This window comes from Camponotus floridanus, unplaced genomic scaffold, assembly GCF_003227725.1.
Source record: "Camponotus floridanus strain SB8 unplaced genomic scaffold, Cflo_v7.5 scaffold56, whole genome shotgun sequence".
In the NCBI taxonomy this organism is placed as follows: domain Eukaryota; kingdom Metazoa; phylum Arthropoda; class Insecta; order Hymenoptera; family Formicidae; genus Camponotus; species Camponotus floridanus.
Window position 1 is genome coordinate 1,241,083 of NW_020229725.1, and position 19,013 is coordinate 1,260,095.

A 19,013-nucleotide genomic window follows, 5' to 3' on the forward strand; every position below is an offset into this window, starting at 1 on the left:
GGGAGGCGTGGGAGGGGTTATGCGAACGGCGTGTGTAAGATAATTTAATGGGCGATAATCATGACACACACACACACACACATACACACACACACACATGTGCAGAGCGCCCGAAATATTCCTTCGCGATGAGACATTCCTCGGCTGATTTCGATTTCCCTTCCCCACGATAATATTAAATTCGACGGGTGTGAGACAATTTAACGGGCGATAATCATGACATACAGGTACGTACGAAATGCCTCAAATACGCCGGGGGTATTATCTCTCAGGATGAGACGTTCCTCTGGCCTTCAGCGAATATTAAAATCGTTTTGCATCTTCGTGCGACCGAGTTTCGAATTAGAATTTCACCGAAATAAATTTTGTCTGAAATTATATTTCTCTCGTTTCTAATTCGGAAATTATTAATGCCCCGACGTTTTCGTTGAGAAAAGATCAATTCTAAACGGAGAATCTCGAGAGAATTGGTTGGTAGAGAAGACATATGGTCTTGCCGGGACATCCTGTATTAAGTAGAGGGAGCATAGCGCATATACACCGCCGTTGGTCGACTGGCGGAACGCGCGCGGGTCTATACCCGGCGCACATGCGCATGTCGCATGCGGCAGCCTCGCTCCAGAAGCTCTGGGGTAACCGGATGACTGGGGTGGTGAGGGCGAAAAGTAGGAGAGGGGAGGGCGAGATGTGGGGGCGCGCAGCGCCCAGGGTGCGAGGCTCGTCTGTAGTCTCGGAGCGGGGGCAGGAGCGGGGGAGGAGTGCGAAAATGACGCTTACCGATATCTACGTGTACGTAACGATTGTTAATTTGCTTGGCGGGGTCCTCTTAGTAGTCGGCGCCGACCTCGAGCTTCCGCGCAAGTCGCGAGCTGGCGGCCCGACCCTCCCCTCGGCCCCCCATCCCCCTCGTCGCGACGCTCATCCGGAACCGGGTCAGTAAAGGCGCCCTGGCGGGAAGCTTTCCCTCCCCCCTTCCCCATTTCCCATTCCGATTCATCCCCCTTCGCGTATCGATGCCGATTATCGCGTTCGCCTAATCATTCGCGCTCGCCCCCGTTCGCGATTATGCGCAAAACCATATGTCGGGCAATAATTGCGTACTCCTCTTGTAGTTTTTAGGGCCGAGAAGACCTTTCTCTCTTTGCTATTATAAAGAGATTTTTTTTTAATTTTGAATAATTATCGAAACATTACGTGGTATGTCGCGTAATACACTTGATTGAAAAACATCGGCTTAGAAATATGCGTGAGAGATTCAAATCGGTATTAGTCATTATGACCAGACATGGTGATTAATGTCTACTTTATGATATATTCTTTTCGCTCGAGTTAGCGATAATTGCAATGCAATTATCCATTTACTCGAGTTTGTCTATTTTCTTTTCTAGTTAGTATTACGATATCACTTTTCGTTGTTAAATTAATTATTTTATGACAAAAATATTATTAAATTCAATTTAATTATTAATTTACACAATAAAAATTATTAAATTCAATTTGATTATTAATTTACACAATACAAATTATTAAATTCAATTTAATTATTAATTTGCACATTAAACAAAATTTTTCTAAAGAAAAAATCTCCGCGATGATCAACCGTATACCGAAGTCTCGATCGAGTATGCATGCATCGTAAAATTTTCTCCTGTTTCTTGTTGCATATATTATACACATATTTACTGAACGAGTGTGTCGAGAATCGCGTGACACACAATCATTGAACCGTTCATCGAGCATTCGCGAAGCGTGGCCATTAAATGGCCATTGCAGTTCCTTTGGTATACAGTCACCTTTTTTTCGCAATATATACATTTTTCTTGAAGAATCCACATTTCTAATTTTCTGTCGAGGTCAAAAAATTGCGCAAGTTGTTCTCGGATGAGAACGGAATGAAAGGGAAGGAAGAGTTTTGAATTTTAAATTAGTCTTAATTATCTATACAAGTTGACACTCTCGTCACGTGCGTGGCACCGTGAGTGGGAGAGGGCCGTTGACGGAGAGAGGGAGACTCTGACAGAGCGGGAGCGAGACACGACGGGGCGCGCGTCACAATCAATAAGCGTTTGCGGGGATAAGTGTTCCGTCGGTTCTTGATCGTCCCGGTATAATGCTGCGCTTGCGTGATGTTCGCCACGATTCCAACGAGAGAGCTCGCTCGCGATCCCTGGCTCCTGTGTGTTGTGTATCGTGTATTAGATTAGAGATGGCCATTTGGAAGAAAAGGAAACTGCCGATCGTCCTTTTTAAATCTTCCAATATCATCGATTCCATAAATATTTTTACGAAATTTCAATATATCTGATTAATGTAGACAGTTTACGGAGATTATTATACGAATGTATTTTTAATCCAATTAAAAGCATGCAAATTAAAGCATACAAGGTAATATACATGATAATGAAGGGTCAATCACTATTCAAAAAATTTACAATGATTACCATTTTTGGCAACACATTTCATTGCTAACGTTGCCATTGTATTGCTTTTGTGTTGTTAATAATGCTTTTGTATTGTTGGTATTCCTATTATGATTTTATTGTCAATATTGCCAGTACTGCCGTAGAATTAAAAAGTATTTCTAATGCATATTATTTTTTTATATTGTTAGTATTATTTCAATACATATTTTTCTAAAACATTTGCATTTCCTAAAATTATATTTATACCATACTATCATACTACCAGAATATATTTCTAATGAAACGTATTACAATGATTGTCATAGTGATTGACTCCCTCGCACAGTGATTATAAATTGCTAAACAGAAAAAATATATAAAGCATATACAGCACAAGTAATATTATACATACATGATATTATAAAAAATGTATGAATTTTTCAAAACAACATGGAATAATTTTTAAAAGGTAAAAGCGAAAGGAATAAGAGAGGTTTGAATATTTTAACGTGAAATAAAAATTGAAAAACAATTCGAACGGAGGAGCTAATCAATATTGTTTTTTTTTTATTATTAATTAATTCGACGAGCACAAGTTAAAAATTCCTGGCCTCCTCCGGTCGAATCCACCTGTGGTCGAACGACGCGACGATTGACGCGACGATGTCTGGAGGAGAGAGGACAAGGGGGGGCACCGCGTGCCACTGGTGCCATCGACGCGCTGCGCGCGCTCATCTCGTTACGAGGCGTTTGTCAGCAGACTGCAATGCCAATTAACGCGCGTGGACCATACGATGTCCGTTTCACCCCACTATATGCTCGAAAATTATATTTTAGCCATTTTGACGGGCGCATTTTCAAGAACGAGATTAAAGGCAAGAGAGAGACAATGGCCCGTGCTCCGCATGGAATTGTTATTTATTTCGTAAACATCAAATCTCCCCTTTCTTCGCAAAATTATTCAGATATTTAGATATAATAATTATTTATTATAATATTTATTTATTATAATAATTATTTACATAATAATTATTTATTTCGTAAACGTCAAATCTCGCCTTTCTTCGCAATATCTTCCAGATTCTTGATTTTTTTTTTCTTCATTTTTTTTACTCAGAAACGTAGTAAAGTGGTAATGCTTGGATTATAACGTTTGTCCCGTTGGTCACGAATGAAAATCGATCGTATCGCCTGTACATGTATACCGTATATATTGCTTATTTATCGGTATTTGATCATAGTTAAGCGTTTGTTGATACTGACGCGAGTGTGGAAGCGGATTGATTGAACGCGGGGAAACACGATGTCGTGCGATGACAGTACGCCAGTTGCGTATTGCTTTTATCACAACGACGAGGTATAAATAGATCCGTTAACGCGAATCAATCGCTTTATCGGCGGAAATGTTACAAATTTCAGTTATAGGTAGAGTATGAGATATCACGTTTTTTTTTCTTTTTTATGAAACTGTAAAAACTCGGAAGAAAGAATCAATGCTCTCCCTCGAAGCGGATGTATTATATATATTATATAATTTAAAAACTGGAAAAAAGATCTTTATTCGTGATAATTGGTGAAACATAATATTGGAATGTGTTGCACGGGACGGCGGTCGAAAATAGTTTCGACATTTTTATTAGCGATAGAAACTTTCCTTTGTTCATTACGTAAAGCAGCACTCCCTTTATTACGCCATGGAAACAAGGTGTTCGGCTTGAAATCGATACTTGCCACTTCGCGGCGTCGTTGACGACCCGTGATTTTATTAACGAGACCATGACTCTCCTTCGGATCCAGTTCCTTTCTCTGTCCACCCCCGCGGCTCCTTCCTTCGTCTTTCGCCGTTACCGGTTGCTGGTTTGTGTTCCCCCCCTCCCTGCCCCCCCCCTCGCCGGTTTCCGACGAAACTCGACACTTCTCCTGGGACGCGATATTGATCGCGGTTTTGCGGCTGAAAAGATTACCGCGATCCCCGATAACGTTGCGCCCCGTACGTACATTTAGCTCTCGTATATTCAGTTCGTGTTCGCAGCTCTCAATACGCCTCGCTAAAGCTTTGCTTAGGAGAAGGAAACTAATTTGCTCCGGATGACAGGCACGATTATCAGTTTGACAAATCGATCATCGTCTCGTCGATTGTGCAAATCTCAAGGAGAGGAAGATGCAAAAAAATGCTCCCAATTATTCAAACATATTCTTTTTTATATTTTCTAAAGAGAGATCATCTTGATGAATAAAGATCTTGAAGGGATCTTTTCATCTTAAAGTGAGATTCGCCATAAGATCTCGTAAATAAGTGATGATTAATAAGTAATGATTAAATAATAATTGATTTTAAATTATGGAAGATAAAGGGGAATTTTTAAATGAACCGATACAGATGATATTATGTTAATTTTTTCATCTACTTCGAAAAGTTAGAAAATGACACATGTGCAGATGTAAAAAAGTGTACTTTGTTGTTTCTCTATTTTTTTTTTAAATCAAAATTAGACTTTTACCATAATAATCCCGCGATGTTCCAGCGCGATGTTTTCATTGACGGAACGTAGCCGGCCACTTGTAGAAAGCTGACCTTGACCGAGAACACAACCTACTTGTGGTGCATCAGGAATGAAGCCGATCAGCTTACGAATCGTCTCGGATGTTACTCAAATATAATTGTGTGCACGATGTAAAAAATCAATACATTAATTAGACATATAATTCTATTAATATCTGATAACATGTCTTTTGTCGTTGAAACCGCTCGTGCCTAATGAAACGATGATTATCGAGATAAATCGGAATAAACCAGCCATTGTATGCTTGATGAACCGAACGTTAGATTAGTTGGCTCTACTTTTCCAGATATTGCGACTCAAAATATCGCCGCTTCTCTGATAAGCGTCTCACGTATCCCAGCAATAACCGATAATCATTTCTTATCGACCTCGCCTCTCTTTTATATTTCTTAAACAAAATAAATGTTTCCCGGCTCTAGATCCAATTATGAATTGATACATAACATATATTTAGATTATATTCATTTTCGAACTTTTTCAAAATTTATGTTTAGTTTTGTGATATATATATATATATATATATATATATATATATATATATTGCTTATTTTTTAATTATATTTTTATAATAAACAAAATATTTTCTTGCAAAAACGTGGGACATCCAGAATTTTCAGGGATTTTTTGTATTTGGGAAAATGGAAGAATTCCCACGGGATTTTATTGGAAGATTCAGGGAATATTTTTAAAAAATATTAAAAAAAAATTCTTTCTTTAATAATTTTGTTTTTACATTTTAATTAGTCGGAAATATATTTACCGATAAGCCAAATTGTGGATTATGTATTAATATATATCAGAAATATATTAATTTTCTGTGTTTGCATATATTCAATATCTTAACAAAATATTGAATATACAAATATATTTATTGAAATTTTTAGTGATAAAAATTAAAAATGTTATGCAAATGATAAATGTTTATTTTACGAAAACTATTCAATTTTTTCTCAGTACATTTGCAAATCTAGCACTTGAAACTTGAGTAGCTTTGCGTTTCTCTTTCATATGAGTGAAAAGCATTAGCAAACGCATGCAATAAAAGAAACTTATTTTATAAAGTTGCATCAAAAACCTGTTTATAATATTTTCTTTATCTGGAATTTTGAACAAAAACACCTGAAAAATCAGAAAATTTTCAAGAAATTTTTTTACAAGATTTAAGTAGATATGATAAGTATAAAACCCGAAAACAAATGAGAGATTACATTTTGCTGGATCCAGAATTGTACTTTTTCGCGTATTATTAGTATACGTAAAATCTGAATCTCTCTCTCGCCGTGTGCGATAAAACGATGCGGATAAGCAAAAGAGCCGGCTTACTTCGTCGTTCGATTCGAAACGCTATCCGATGCACAATCATGCTAGCTTCGCTTTCTTGTTGCATCAACCAGCCATGACCTGCCTCAATGAGCCGTCGTCAAGCGCGGCAGGGTCGGATTGGCCGTGTGACAATTCCGTCGACGATCGCCAGAGATGCACTCGCTCTCGCGACGAAGAAATGTTGCGTTCGAGGGAAAGAGATGTTTCGATCGGCGGAAACGCGTTTGCAAAAATGCACTCCGACACGTGCAACGCTAAGAAGAAATATATTTGGTTTTGTACATTCAACATTTACAAAGAGAGCGAGTCGAGCAAACGCCTTGCTCAATGTTAAAAGAGTGTAATTTCAGGGATCCACCACTTTTGCGCTCTTCTTTATTATCTCCTCTTTTTTCTTTATTTTTACCAAAGAAGATTCCCCATCTAGGCGAAAGATAGTTCTATCGATTCATGTAAAAACGACATTTGCAATGCTAATGACTTGAGAATGTATAGCATGTTGGGAGTTACATTTTAAATGCTAAAAGGCCGTGTGTGAATTTACGCCTTTCTCTTTGAAATTTTCGGAAATTCTGTCTCACGAAATTATATACTGTCTTAATACATTGAAGCGCTATTAAAACATATTTTTTACCTTTATGTATATAAAATATATACTTTTCCCGACGATTGTACATTTTGCGATGCATTTAGAGAAATCCGGCGCGTTTTAATTATTTTAATTAGCCACCGTGATAATAGCGGCGAATTTTAATTATTTTAAATAAGCGGAGAATTTATTATACGTGATACGCGCGTTGAAAACGATGTCGAAGGTTTTAGCAAAGATACGACATGCGTAAACGTTTGCACGACCTTCGCATCTATACAGCCAAGGTAAACCTGCGACATTCGTTAATATTGCATTAACATAGTCATAACGAGGATAGAGATAATACAGGTGACACTCCGCCGAATACGTAATCTTTTTGCATTCCGGAGATATCGTTATCGATGCCAATTAACGTAGCCAATCAAATGTTAATTTTGATTGAATAAGTTCCACGTTGTCACACAAATTTAGTTTTCTAAAGTTACCTATCTAAAATCTAATTCTGGATACCGACAATGATTTGAGAAAAAATTAAAAAATAATTTGTGGTCTTGTATATATTTTATTTAAGTAAAATTATGTATAATTACAGATGCATTTTAAGAGAGAGGTCAACTTTTTGTAGAATTTAAGAGAGATATATTTCTTTGTCATAAAATATTCAAATCTAGCCAATCAAATGTCAATTTTGATTAAATAAGTTCCACGTTGTTAGACAAATTTAATTTTCTAAAGTTATCTATCTAAAATCTAATTCTGGATACCGACAATGATTTGAGAAAAAATTAAAAAATAATTTATGGTCTTGTATATATTTTATTTAAGTAAAATTATGTATAATTACAGATGCATTTTAAGAGAGAGGTCAACTTTTTGTAGAATTTAAGAGAGATATATTTCTTTGTTATAAAATACTCAAATCTAGCCAATCAAATGTTAATCTTGATTGAATAAGTTCCACGTTGTCACACAAATTTAGTTTTTTAAAGTTACCTATCTAAAATCTAATTCTGGATACCGACAATGATTTGAAAAAAAATTAAAAAATAATTTGTCTTGTATATATTTTATTTAAGTAAAATTATGTATAATTACAGATGCATTTTAAGAGAGAGGTCAACTTTTTGTAGAATTTAAGAGAGATATATTTCTTTGCCATAAAATACTCAAATCTAGTCTTGCTTCACTTTCAGAATCTCTGCGAGACTACAACGGACTCTCGGCGGATCTTTACAAGCCCTCGAATTACGACAAGCTCGCGCTGTCGCTTCTGTCGCCGTTGCCAAACGAGCAAGACTTTGCCATCAACGTTTGCACCCTTTTGTCGAACGAGGGCAAGCACACCCTACGGCTGGACAAGTATCCCCGACTAGTGAACATTCTCCTCGCACACGCCGGTGTCTTCGACTCGCCCGGTACCCGGCAACTCTTCATCGAGGTGTACTCGCGCGTCCGCAATTACTCGATCAACTCCTTCTGGTCGGATGTGCTCGATTCCCAAGATGTGATAGACCTCACGAACGAAAGGACCTTTATGCAGAAGCCACCCACCAGTCTGCCGACGTTCTCCAGACGGAAGACTTTAGAGAAGGAGAAGGAGGGCAAGCAACAGGATGTCGGTGCGTCGACGACAGAAAACGAGGAGCCGCCGCCACTGATTGATATCGATGGGGTGAGACTGGGTCTTTTTGAAATTTCCTTGAAAGAATCTAAACTACTAATATTTTCAAAATAATTTTAAACAATTGCTTCACTGTCCGCGATTGTGTGAACTTTCTAGGATAGTTTTATCAGTTTCTGTCTTGCTTTTGAGGTTTCAAACGCGGATGTTTTGCGTGATTTCAGATACTTCCGGATTGCCCACGGTTGGATCTTCTTGCGTCGGACGAAAGTCTGAGAGATCAAAACCAAAATTCCATCAAATTCGAAGAGGAGGATAAGGATCTGTTCTGCGTTGGTAGGACGTTAGGTACGCAAGATCCGTACGGTCAGCGTGTGCTGCAGATCGCATCGATCCTGCGGAATCTCAGCTTCACGCCGGAGAACGCAGTGATATTAGGCAGGAATCGGTGTTTCCTGCGATTTGTCCTATTATGCGTGAGAGCGAGATGGAGCAATTTACATCAGCTCGGCTTCGATATACTAGGGAACATAGCGAACGAAATTATTCTAAAGGAGGCCGGGGAGAGGATAACGGATGTCGTTCTGTCGTGCGTGGCCATGGGAATCGAGTCTCAGGACAGGTTTATCGTTATATCTTGCCTGGAGGTGCTTAACAAGATTAGCCAGCAGGACATCAACGAAGAGATCGTCACATTTGGTTTGGCAGACAACGTGTATGAACTTATATGCAGGTATGCACTGATTTTTTTGTATATTTTTCAGCTTTTTGCTATAATAGCGTGGTTTTTTGCGGAAATTTAATTTCTATAATAAAATTGTGTAGAAAAACTAATATAAGTAATGCAACAGTGTATTGATTTTCAGAGACTCACAATATTGTGCGATAGTTTTTCGTTCAAAATCGATCGTATTACGAGAATATAAATAATTTATATTATTAAGACAAATATTATATTAAATTAACACTTTACTCTTGTTTCATGGAATATTCTATAAACCATAAGCCAAATGTCAATTTTAAATATGTTTTTCAACTTTGACAATTCTGTTTTTCTTTTTGGAAAGAACAAAAATATTGCAGAAAATATAATAGTTAATAAAAATCTGAAAAGTTACATAATTTTTTATCGATTACTTTTTATTGGCGTCATTAATATAATTCCCATTTAAAATACATTTATAATGTTGTAACACGAGATTTCGTCATGCTTGCTTACAGATTTTTAGCCCTGAGCGATATAGCCCTCTTAGTGTATACACTAGAATGTTTATACGCTTTAACATCGCTGGGTGAGAGACCGTGCACAAGTGTCGCGCGAGTTCGCGGTGCCATTGACACTCTGGTCGCTCTCGTCACCGTGGAGGCGCAAAGTTACGGCCCAAAGGCTTGTATTCTCATGCGAGTAGTCGAGACAGTATCCACAGTGGCGGCGCAACAAAACAATGCTGTGCAGGGCTCCGTCCCCGCTACCCCCACCACGCCAGCCTCAACGACTACGTCCGCATCTACTCCGTCTACTCCAGCGACGGTCACCGCAACCGTCACCGCGGCACCTGCCAGTCCGGCATCATCTCGACCTACAACTCCCGCCGCGACCTCAACCAAGTCGACAACGCACAGTATGTAATCCTTCTGGCTTCTTTTTCAGGATGTTAAAATCTGAAAGTGCTTTTTAATATCGGCGAACGTTATTTTTTACGTTTATAGAAGCAGTGGAGGCGTCTAATGCGATTCAACAGCAAAATGCGCATCAGCAAATCATTCAGGAGAACGAGCAGTTTGCTTTAAACTGGGTAAGAGCGACTTTCGAGCTCGCACCCGGTATACGCATCGAGCAGGAGGAGTTGTACAAAAAGTATCTCGGCTGCTGTACGAAAATCGGCAGACGAGGGGTAATAGCCCCGTTGCATTTTCCCAGATGCGTCAGGTATAATTGCTTCAGACAATAAATTATCACACGTAAAATATGTACGTGTGTCTCTCATGCCATGTATTATCGGCACAGATCCGTTTTCGGCAGTATCGTGGGGCCGAATCCGTTGAAGGGCGAGAATACCGGTACTCAGTATTATGAAGGCATCCGTGTACGAGCGACACCCGCACCGATCACTTATCCGAGCCAAACTACCGCTGCGGTCGCGACTAATACACCGATTCCAGCGGTCAACACAACTCCAGTAAAGGTGCTTCCTGTTCAACAGCGTACAGTCAAGAATATAAGTCCCGCACCCGATAGCACGGCCGCTCCCCAGGTCGATAGTCCCGCCGCGTCGTCCGGGACGCAAACGACCTCCACTACCCCCGCGTCTCCTATCCTTAAGGCCCAATTGTCCGCACCGCCGAAACCCCCGTCCAACAACACCTCGAGCCAGTCCCAAAATCCAGTGACCAAGGTCGATTCTAAAAGTCAGGTGGGTCCGAGTCCTAGCTCTCTCTCTGTACCGTTCTCTGCCGTTCTCATGACCTTAGTTCTCACTTTGGTTGTGTTATAGCTTCATAACGCTATTCTTACTGTTGGTTTTCCCTTTTAACACGAGTTAGTATTTACTTCCTCGTAATACAGGGGTGAGAGAGTTTCCTTTGCATGCTTCGTGCGAATCAACTTAGCTCTATGGTCATTGATGTAGATAAAGTAGAACGTAAACGCAATATTCATTTATCTCATTTTTGCACAAGATCTCTTAGAAAGTATCTACACTTTTACATCTATTATTTTATACGGTGTATGAAATTTTCTTTGTTACATGTAGGATATTTTGTATTTCTTATTTGCAATCATCGCAGTCTTAGAAAAAATATCAGAATTCTTTCTGAGAAAATCGATACAATCATCGTAATCATTTGTGATTTATGCTTGCAAACGCTTCTTCCAACTACGCAAAATTATAGCCACGCTATAATGTATGAGATATATCGCAGATTGTGTGCTCACGTAAATGCTACTATACTTTTCTCCGCTATGGTGGTCGAAATTTGTATGTTGCCTCCTTGTCGATTAGGTATCAGTATCGCATCCGCATCTGAGCCAAGCGTTGCTAGCGAGCGGTTCCCAAACACCGCAACAGCAGCAACAGCCGCAACCACAGCAACAGTCACAAAGTGTCCAGGTAGTTGTTAAGGAAGATAATCGAAGTGGCACTACGTCGAGTTCCATAATAAAGAGCCTATTGGCTACTAAGGTAACAGTCAGCAGCGACTGCATGCCCAGTGCTGTTGCGACTTGTGTGTCTACTCCTACTGCCTGCGTAACAAATACTACCGCTAGCATCGCATCCAGCATCAGTGCCAACCAGCTAATAACCAGCAACCAGGTATCATTGTTGTACATTAACAAGAGAATAAGTAGTTTTTTTTGGTCTTCTATTTTTTTTTCTAAAATGTACCAGATTGAAATCTTTGGATCTTCATTTGTTTTTCTAATATTTTAATGATGATTATATGTATTGATAATATACAAATAATAACGAGAAAATATTTAAAGTGCATTTTGAATTAAATATTATATGTTATATATATAACATATACAATTTAAAAAGAAATCGGCAAAAAGAAATATAAATTAATAGGTTTTTTTCTTAAGTTGAATTAGGAAATTGTTTCATTTGTAAACTGTAATTTTTTCTATTTCGTACGAGGTAAATAATCTTTTAACAAGTCTGTTATATATAAGATATCTATCTAAAGTATTTTTAATTTCCAATGTATATTAATTATGTTGCAGGAATATCTATATTATACAATGAGTATATGCATTACGTTTTATATGCATTCTTCTTTATAGTACTATTTGTCAAAATGTCTGCGCTTATAATGTAGTGTTGGTTGTATTCAAATTTTTGTTTCGTATTTTGTTATTTCTTCTTTTTTTTGAGAGATATAAACTCAGACCAGAATGTCGTATCCTTTCCTCTCCTTCTTGACAAATATATTATGATAAGAGATTTATTAGCAATATTTAACAGAGTGATTTTGAAATATAGATGAGAATAATATTAAACACTAACAACAGCATGGTTTTTGATGAATTCGATTGTTCTTTAAGACATATTTTTTTCCGATAGTAAGATTGATAACGTCGAAAAATATAATAATATAGGAAAAAAATTCGAAACATTATTTAAGTTTTTTTCCCAATTAACATCATCACAAACTTTTTCTTAGGTTGCCCAACGTCAGCAACAACAAAGGTTACTGCAACAACAGATGACGGGCGTAATGCAACCCGCCGCACCCACAGCCACTCCAGCCACGATACTCCCAAAGACTCCTGTGAACGCTAAGCAGAAATCGGCACTCGCACCTATTCCTGCCAAAAAGATACAAAGGCTCAACGGGGCCAAGTTTGTTATGACTAACAACTGCGAGAAGGTATGTATCGCTTCTACGAGCTAAACTTGGCGAAATTTTGTATGACATACATCGTCTCGACTGCATCGAGCATCTCGTATATTCCAGACTGAAGTAAACGATAACGACAACGCCAATCAAATCGTTACATCTACCACCACCACAGTGATGGTAAACTCGACTGAAAATCACATATCCTCTTCACCGGCGAAGGTTTGTCGCCCGCCCTTGACAACCACCGTCGCCACCGCTACGCCAAACAAGATTAATCAACGCACGACATATACTTCCATTGCTGAGGATTCGGATTCTACCAACAACTCGCTGGCGTCGAGTAGCGGCATCGGCGGCAGCAGGGATTGTTCCGGCGTCGGCGTCGAGGAGGAGAACATGTTGACGAGTTTCGAAGGTATCCTACTTAACGGTGCGCCGGCAAGTAACAATAATATGGATATCGACGCGCAGGAGGACGGCTCGTCCAAGGATTCGTCGAGCGTGAGTTCGAAAGATAAACCGTTACAGAGTATGATGCTAGTTGATCTGCTAGAGAGAAAAGTCGATAAGGAGCCGATACTGAATGGTGTTCTCGGCAAGAATTCCATTAACGAGAAGGAAATGGATCTAGTGGAAAATCACATTAAGAAAGTATTAAAGGAATCTCCTACCGAGTTGAAACTCAAGGCCGAGATGGAAGGCGGCAACGTCATACAGAATGAGGCATCCGAGGATACCCTGATCGAGGCGCCGCGAGGAATCAAACGATCAGCCAGTGAATCAGATGAATTAGATATCAAGAAGCCGAAATATTCCAATGGCACGATGTCGCCCGATCCAGCAGTCGATTCGACTACAGCGGAATCCACAGTATCGAGTATAAAATCGGAGGAACAGGACGACGATAAAGACAGTGAAAAAGCAACAGTTTCCTCCACCGCAGCAAATCTCTATGCAGCCTTGGCCGCGGATTGCATAGAAGATGAGACAGATCTAGAGGAACAAGTAAATGTTAACAAGGACACGATAAAGGAAGCAACGGCATCGACGATAGCAGCTCCTCTTCCACCTCCTCCTCTACATGTCAAGACAGAACCGACGCCGACTATTCTTGTTAAGGAAGATCCACCGACTCTACACATCAAGGAAGAGCCTCACATATTCATCAATCAAATTACTCAGGCGCCGCAGCCACAACCACCGCTGCCACATCAACAGCAGCAACAACTCATAGTGGCGACGCCCAGGCAGATAGTCGTACAACAAACGATTCCGACAAATAATCAAGTTATCATTCCCACCGCATCGATGAAGGGAAGACCGCCCCCGACTCAACCTCAAGTGTTACTACAACAGAGCGCAGGTGGGCAGTTGCAATATGTAGTGTCCGGTGGTGTACCTGGTCAAAACTATGTATTGGCACAGCCGCAAACAGCTCTGGTGCAGGGACAGGCTCAAACCGTTCTCGTGGCGCAGACAACGCAGCAACAGGGAACTGGTACCAAGACGATCATCATATTGCAACCACAAGCCGCCGCGCAGCCGACCCCACAGAAGATGGTAGCGGTAACGCCGCAAGGGCAGCAAGTGGTTGTGACGCAAGTGCCACGGCCAATTTTACAGAGCCCGGCGCTCGGCAACATTCCACCGCCTCTTGTACCGACGTCCGCTACTATCCCGCAAGCCTCCATTATAGTCAATAGTTCGGTGGCGCAGGCCAATCCGAATACCGTGACTGTTACAATCCCGGCGATGGCACAACAAACTCCGGTCTCTACCAGCGTGCCGTCCAGGGTGGTGACTCCCACTCCGGCGTCCACGCCGCCGCCCACGAGACCTACGACACCGCACCAGGCGGCTGCCACGCACGGCGTGTCCGCTGTTAAACCACCATCCACCACGAAAGTCGTGAAGACAGTGAGTTCGTCGACCTCTACCGAGCCAGAGTCAAAACCTTCCACGAGCCAACAGCAGCAGCAACAACAACCGACGCCGCAATCGTCACCACAGGAGAGTAAAACTATCACGATCAAAATCGACCCCAACGCTTATCTGTGCGAATGGCGAGGCTGTCTTAGGTAAGTTCGAAAATAACTTTTGGAATTGAGAACTCTTAATCCATTTCAATCCCCGAAACTAGTGAAATATAATTATATATCCATTTATGGCGTGATGGTTTTATATGAAAAATATCTCTCGATTTCAGACAATTTAAAACACCGCACGAAGTCTATCTTCATGTTTGTGAGGCTCACTGTCCGACCGGTGGCGAGGAGATATTGTGTCTGTGGGCGAGTTGCGACGCTCTTAAGAGACGCAGATTTTCGTTAATGACGCATCTTTACGATAGGCACTGTAACGCGGATGTAAGTAAAAATTTTGCAATTTATTTTTTTTAATAATCTCGAGGAAATTAATAATCGGTAAGATCCGGCGAGTTTTACATTCGCGATAATCTTTTCTTAGACAATGTCGATAAGGAGAAAACAGTTGACGGTGACGGGTAAAACCGAAGTCTCCACGTCCTTACCTTCGACTCCGCATCATCCCGGATATGCACCCAATGCCGCATTTCACGCTATTAAACGGCACGCTCTGGAATTCGTTAATCCTAAGGAGCTAATGGTAAGTTTTAAAAATGTTTCATAACTTCAAAATTTTCGGTGCTCGAAGACATGGAGTTTACCGTTCTCTATTCGTGTTCTTTCTGTATATATTGAAAACAAATTTAAATGAATGCTTAATATGATTTTAATAAAATGTTTCCTCTGTGTGAGTGCGTGTGTATTGTACTTGATTAAAAATGGAAGATTGACAAAGATGTAAAATTGAAAAATATTATTTGAAATAATATTTATAGAATGCATTTTGGAAATAAAAATTGGGTGAAAAATAGACACGAACGGAAGAACGGGGTTAAAAAAATGTATTTTGTATACTACACAAGAATAATCTCTGAGGTAAACTTTCTCTCTGCGATAGTATAAATCAATATACAAATGACACTGCTACACAGATTTATAATTCTACATATCTCGTAATAGACTTCTCTCTTATAATCTGTATCCCTATCATATATTTATATTCTATCAAGTCGATTCTGTGAAATCTCTCAAGTCTTCGATCTTGTTCCTTTGATAATCTTTGAACGATTAATTTAACGAAATTTCTTGTTCTTTCTCTTCCCTGGCAAAGCAGCAGAGGCCGACCAAGCCCGCTGCAGCCACCTCATCAAGCTCTTCTTCCCCCAGACCTGGGCAAAATTCTCCACCGGAACAGGTAAAAAATGTGTTCAGAGTTGGAAAAAAACCACCACAATACAGCCACAGCCCCTGTGCGCTGCTGTTGTTGCTGTCCCTTTTGTCGCCTCTTTGTGCTTTTTTTATTCTTTATCTTCTCTCGCACACCATATCATCCCTCAAACTCCTCGTTTGTTTTACCCTTCCGTTTGTTGTAGCATGTCTTTTTTTTTTTCATTTTTATTTCAACATTACATTTCGTAGCATTTGTCTTTTTTACATGTGTCCGACTCGCAATACTCATATTAGGAAGGTGTTGGCACAATGTTCATTTCAACAGCAGCAGAAAGCAGATCGTACTTAAAAAGTAGATGCGCTAGACGTAGGTCTGAACATGTTTGTATGTACGTGTATTTGTTCTATTGTTGTAATATGGTTAAGGTGCAAGGATATGATTCGTTCGTCGTTACATATTATAAACGTAATTTTACGTATTTAATACGAATTTATGTAGCATTCAGGACAAACGAACCAGCTTCGCCGAGAGATCGCAGCTTCTTACACGATATTAACACGATTCTCATGACGCATTCGTAGAACCAAATCATGCAATTTGGAATTATCGTATACCATATCCATGCATTTTTCATATAAGATTTTTTTTAGCAATTAAATATCAGTGTCTTCATTCCTATCAGTTGCTACCTGTGTGTGAAAAGAAACAAGCGCACATGATCGTCAACTGTTATCTTTTTATTTTACAGGATGACAACGAAGGTCCAGTGACCAAAAGTATTCGCCTAACGGCAGCTCTCATTCTTAGGAACCTAGTCATATACTCAACACATGGTAGAAGGTAAATTTTGATTTTACTTTGTTATTACGATTACTGTAACTCGCGAACGATCTAAAATTTTTTCACGAATTATTTGCAGGCACCTTAGAGCGTACGAGCCCCATTTGGCAGGCGTGGCATTGAGCAACGTCGAATCATCGAGAACGATCGCACAAGTCCTATATGACATGAATGACCAGAGTAGCAGTAGCCATAATAGGTGACCTCTTGAATCAGGCCTCTAAGAGCTCTTTTAATCTCATGAGCAGCGATCAACTTACATTATTTCGAATTATGCGGTACGGGGGAAACGAACATATAAGTTTATAATCGTGTTTGCTGTGCTGACACGTGCACATGAATGTGTACGTACGTGCGTGTGTAGTACGTGCCCATAAGATTTGAAAAATTGGGACTAGAGGAGATGGTATCGAGGATAAATGTTCCATATATAGAAAAAAGAGGCCTATAAACTTACTAGGCAAAATACTTTGCCAATTTTAGATTATAACATGAACTGTACTAGTGAAACACAAAACAAAGACATTTAGTTAAAATCAATGCGGAAAAGTGATATGTGTTTGCGAGAGAGGGAGAGAAAGAAAATACGAAAAAAGCGAGCAAATAAGTAAAGAGATAGCATGTATGTGTATGTATTGTGTGTGCGCGCGTATGTTGTGTGTGAAAGAGATGATATATTTCACAGATTTAATATTAATATTTATTTTCTCAACAAGAAATATGGAAAAAGTGTTTTTAGTGAACATGTACAAAAAATAACGAAGAAGATACTTTATGAACGTTATAGTTAATTATATAATCAATATATTATAATTAATATTATATTATTATTCTATTATTAATTATTATATTGTATGTTTTTTTTTTCGTAAATCACCAAGAACTTAGCTGTAAAGAAGAAAAACGAAATCTTTTTATGAAATGTATTTGTTAGGAATTTATTATTTGCTTATATAATTGCATATTGCAATTATACATGGCTATATTATCGTCTCTCTTTGTTTTATTATTAACTAATCTAATTATCGTCAAAAAAATTAGTAAGATATAACAGTAACATGCATTGGCATGCTAGTGAGTTCGTCATTACAGCAGAACATTCATATCACTGCGTAAACGATGTCTAGTTTAGATCAGTTTTAGCTCGACGCAGTTTTCCTAGCCGATTCGACTTCTACAATGTGTCAAGATACCTAGAAAAAAAATTTTTCATGCTCGCCTATAATATAATACGCGGCATATCATTAAATTTTCGTTTATAAAATGACTTTGTCATTTAGCGAAATTTCCAATCAAAGAGAGTACTTCGCAAATTTTTCAAGACCAATAAAAAATATTCGCAAATTCAACAAATTACAAATATCAAAGTTTTACATCCAGATTTAAAAGGCCTAAAATTATACTTTAAATGACGAAATCGATTTGTGTACTTTATATTTTAAACGACAAATAATCGATTGTAATATCGAACTCTTTGTTCCTTCTCTCTTTGATACTCAGTTAACTCAGTTTTCATGACTGATATCCGCACACTGAAAATATTTTTCTGTCTAATTCTCTCGTGGCAGCTTAGTTGTACTTGCAAACTACATATAAATATATCGCTTCGAGTCTCGATTAAATATAACATTTAACACAAGTTTATGGACAGTAGACGAAATTTATTGTGATATCGCGTGAAATGCAATATAATCGTTGCGGCGCGTAATGACAAAGTTGTCTTTTGGCGCAATACTTCACAACATTATTTGCTTTCACAAAAATTGCTATGGAAGTTCGTAGATTTCCTTTTGTATTATACAATGTATAAAAAAAAAGAAGATATAATTAGAAATGGTGATTTTCTCCGAATCTTATAAACCAAGTATGATCGATTAAAAATCAATCTACTATTTCATTCAACGGAAAACTCGATATGTAATTTAAGAATACAATGAATCTTTATTTTATTTTAAACGGTTTGAGGCATTAGAGACAAGTATTTTATGTTCTTGGACGTCACTACTCTGTGAACGGCATAGATTGCATTTATTGTTTATTGAGTTTTTTGGAACAGATAAATAAAAGTAAGC

The 19,013-nt window shown here is 38.9% G+C and overlaps 1 protein-coding gene across 6 annotated transcripts in view; it reads left to right on the forward strand.

Moving 5' to 3' along the window:
• The window catches only part of LOC105257905 (AT-rich interactive domain-containing protein 2), a 44,952-nt gene extending 27,225 nt beyond the window's left edge, over window positions 1–17,727 (forward strand). The window contains exons 5-17 of one of the 6 annotated variants that reach the window (XM_011268835.3): window positions 8,075–8,553; window positions 8,727–9,235; window positions 9,724–10,124; window positions 10,213–10,432; window positions 10,511–10,916; window positions 11,505–11,816; window positions 12,667–12,873; window positions 12,961–14,924; window positions 15,053–15,212; window positions 15,313–15,471; window positions 16,042–16,125; window positions 16,850–16,941; window positions 17,021–17,727. In XM_011268835.3, coding sequence (XP_011267137.1) covers window positions 8,075–8,553; window positions 8,727–9,235; window positions 9,724–10,124; window positions 10,213–10,432; window positions 10,511–10,916; window positions 11,505–11,816; window positions 12,667–12,873; window positions 12,961–14,924; window positions 15,053–15,212; window positions 15,313–15,471; window positions 16,042–16,125; window positions 16,850–16,941; window positions 17,021–17,144 — 5,117 coding nt within the window. In that variant the 3' untranslated portion in view covers window positions 17,145–17,727. The remainder of the gene's footprint in view (window positions 1–8,074; window positions 8,554–8,726; window positions 9,236–9,723; window positions 10,125–10,212; window positions 10,433–10,510; window positions 10,917–11,504; window positions 11,817–12,666; window positions 12,874–12,960; window positions 14,925–15,052; window positions 15,213–15,312; window positions 15,472–16,041; window positions 16,126–16,849; window positions 16,942–17,020) is intronic. The other 5 variants (XM_011268836.3, XM_011268838.3, XM_011268839.3 and 2 more) reach the window with 5 other exon arrangements.
• Window positions 17,728–19,013: the final 1,286 nt, after the last annotated feature.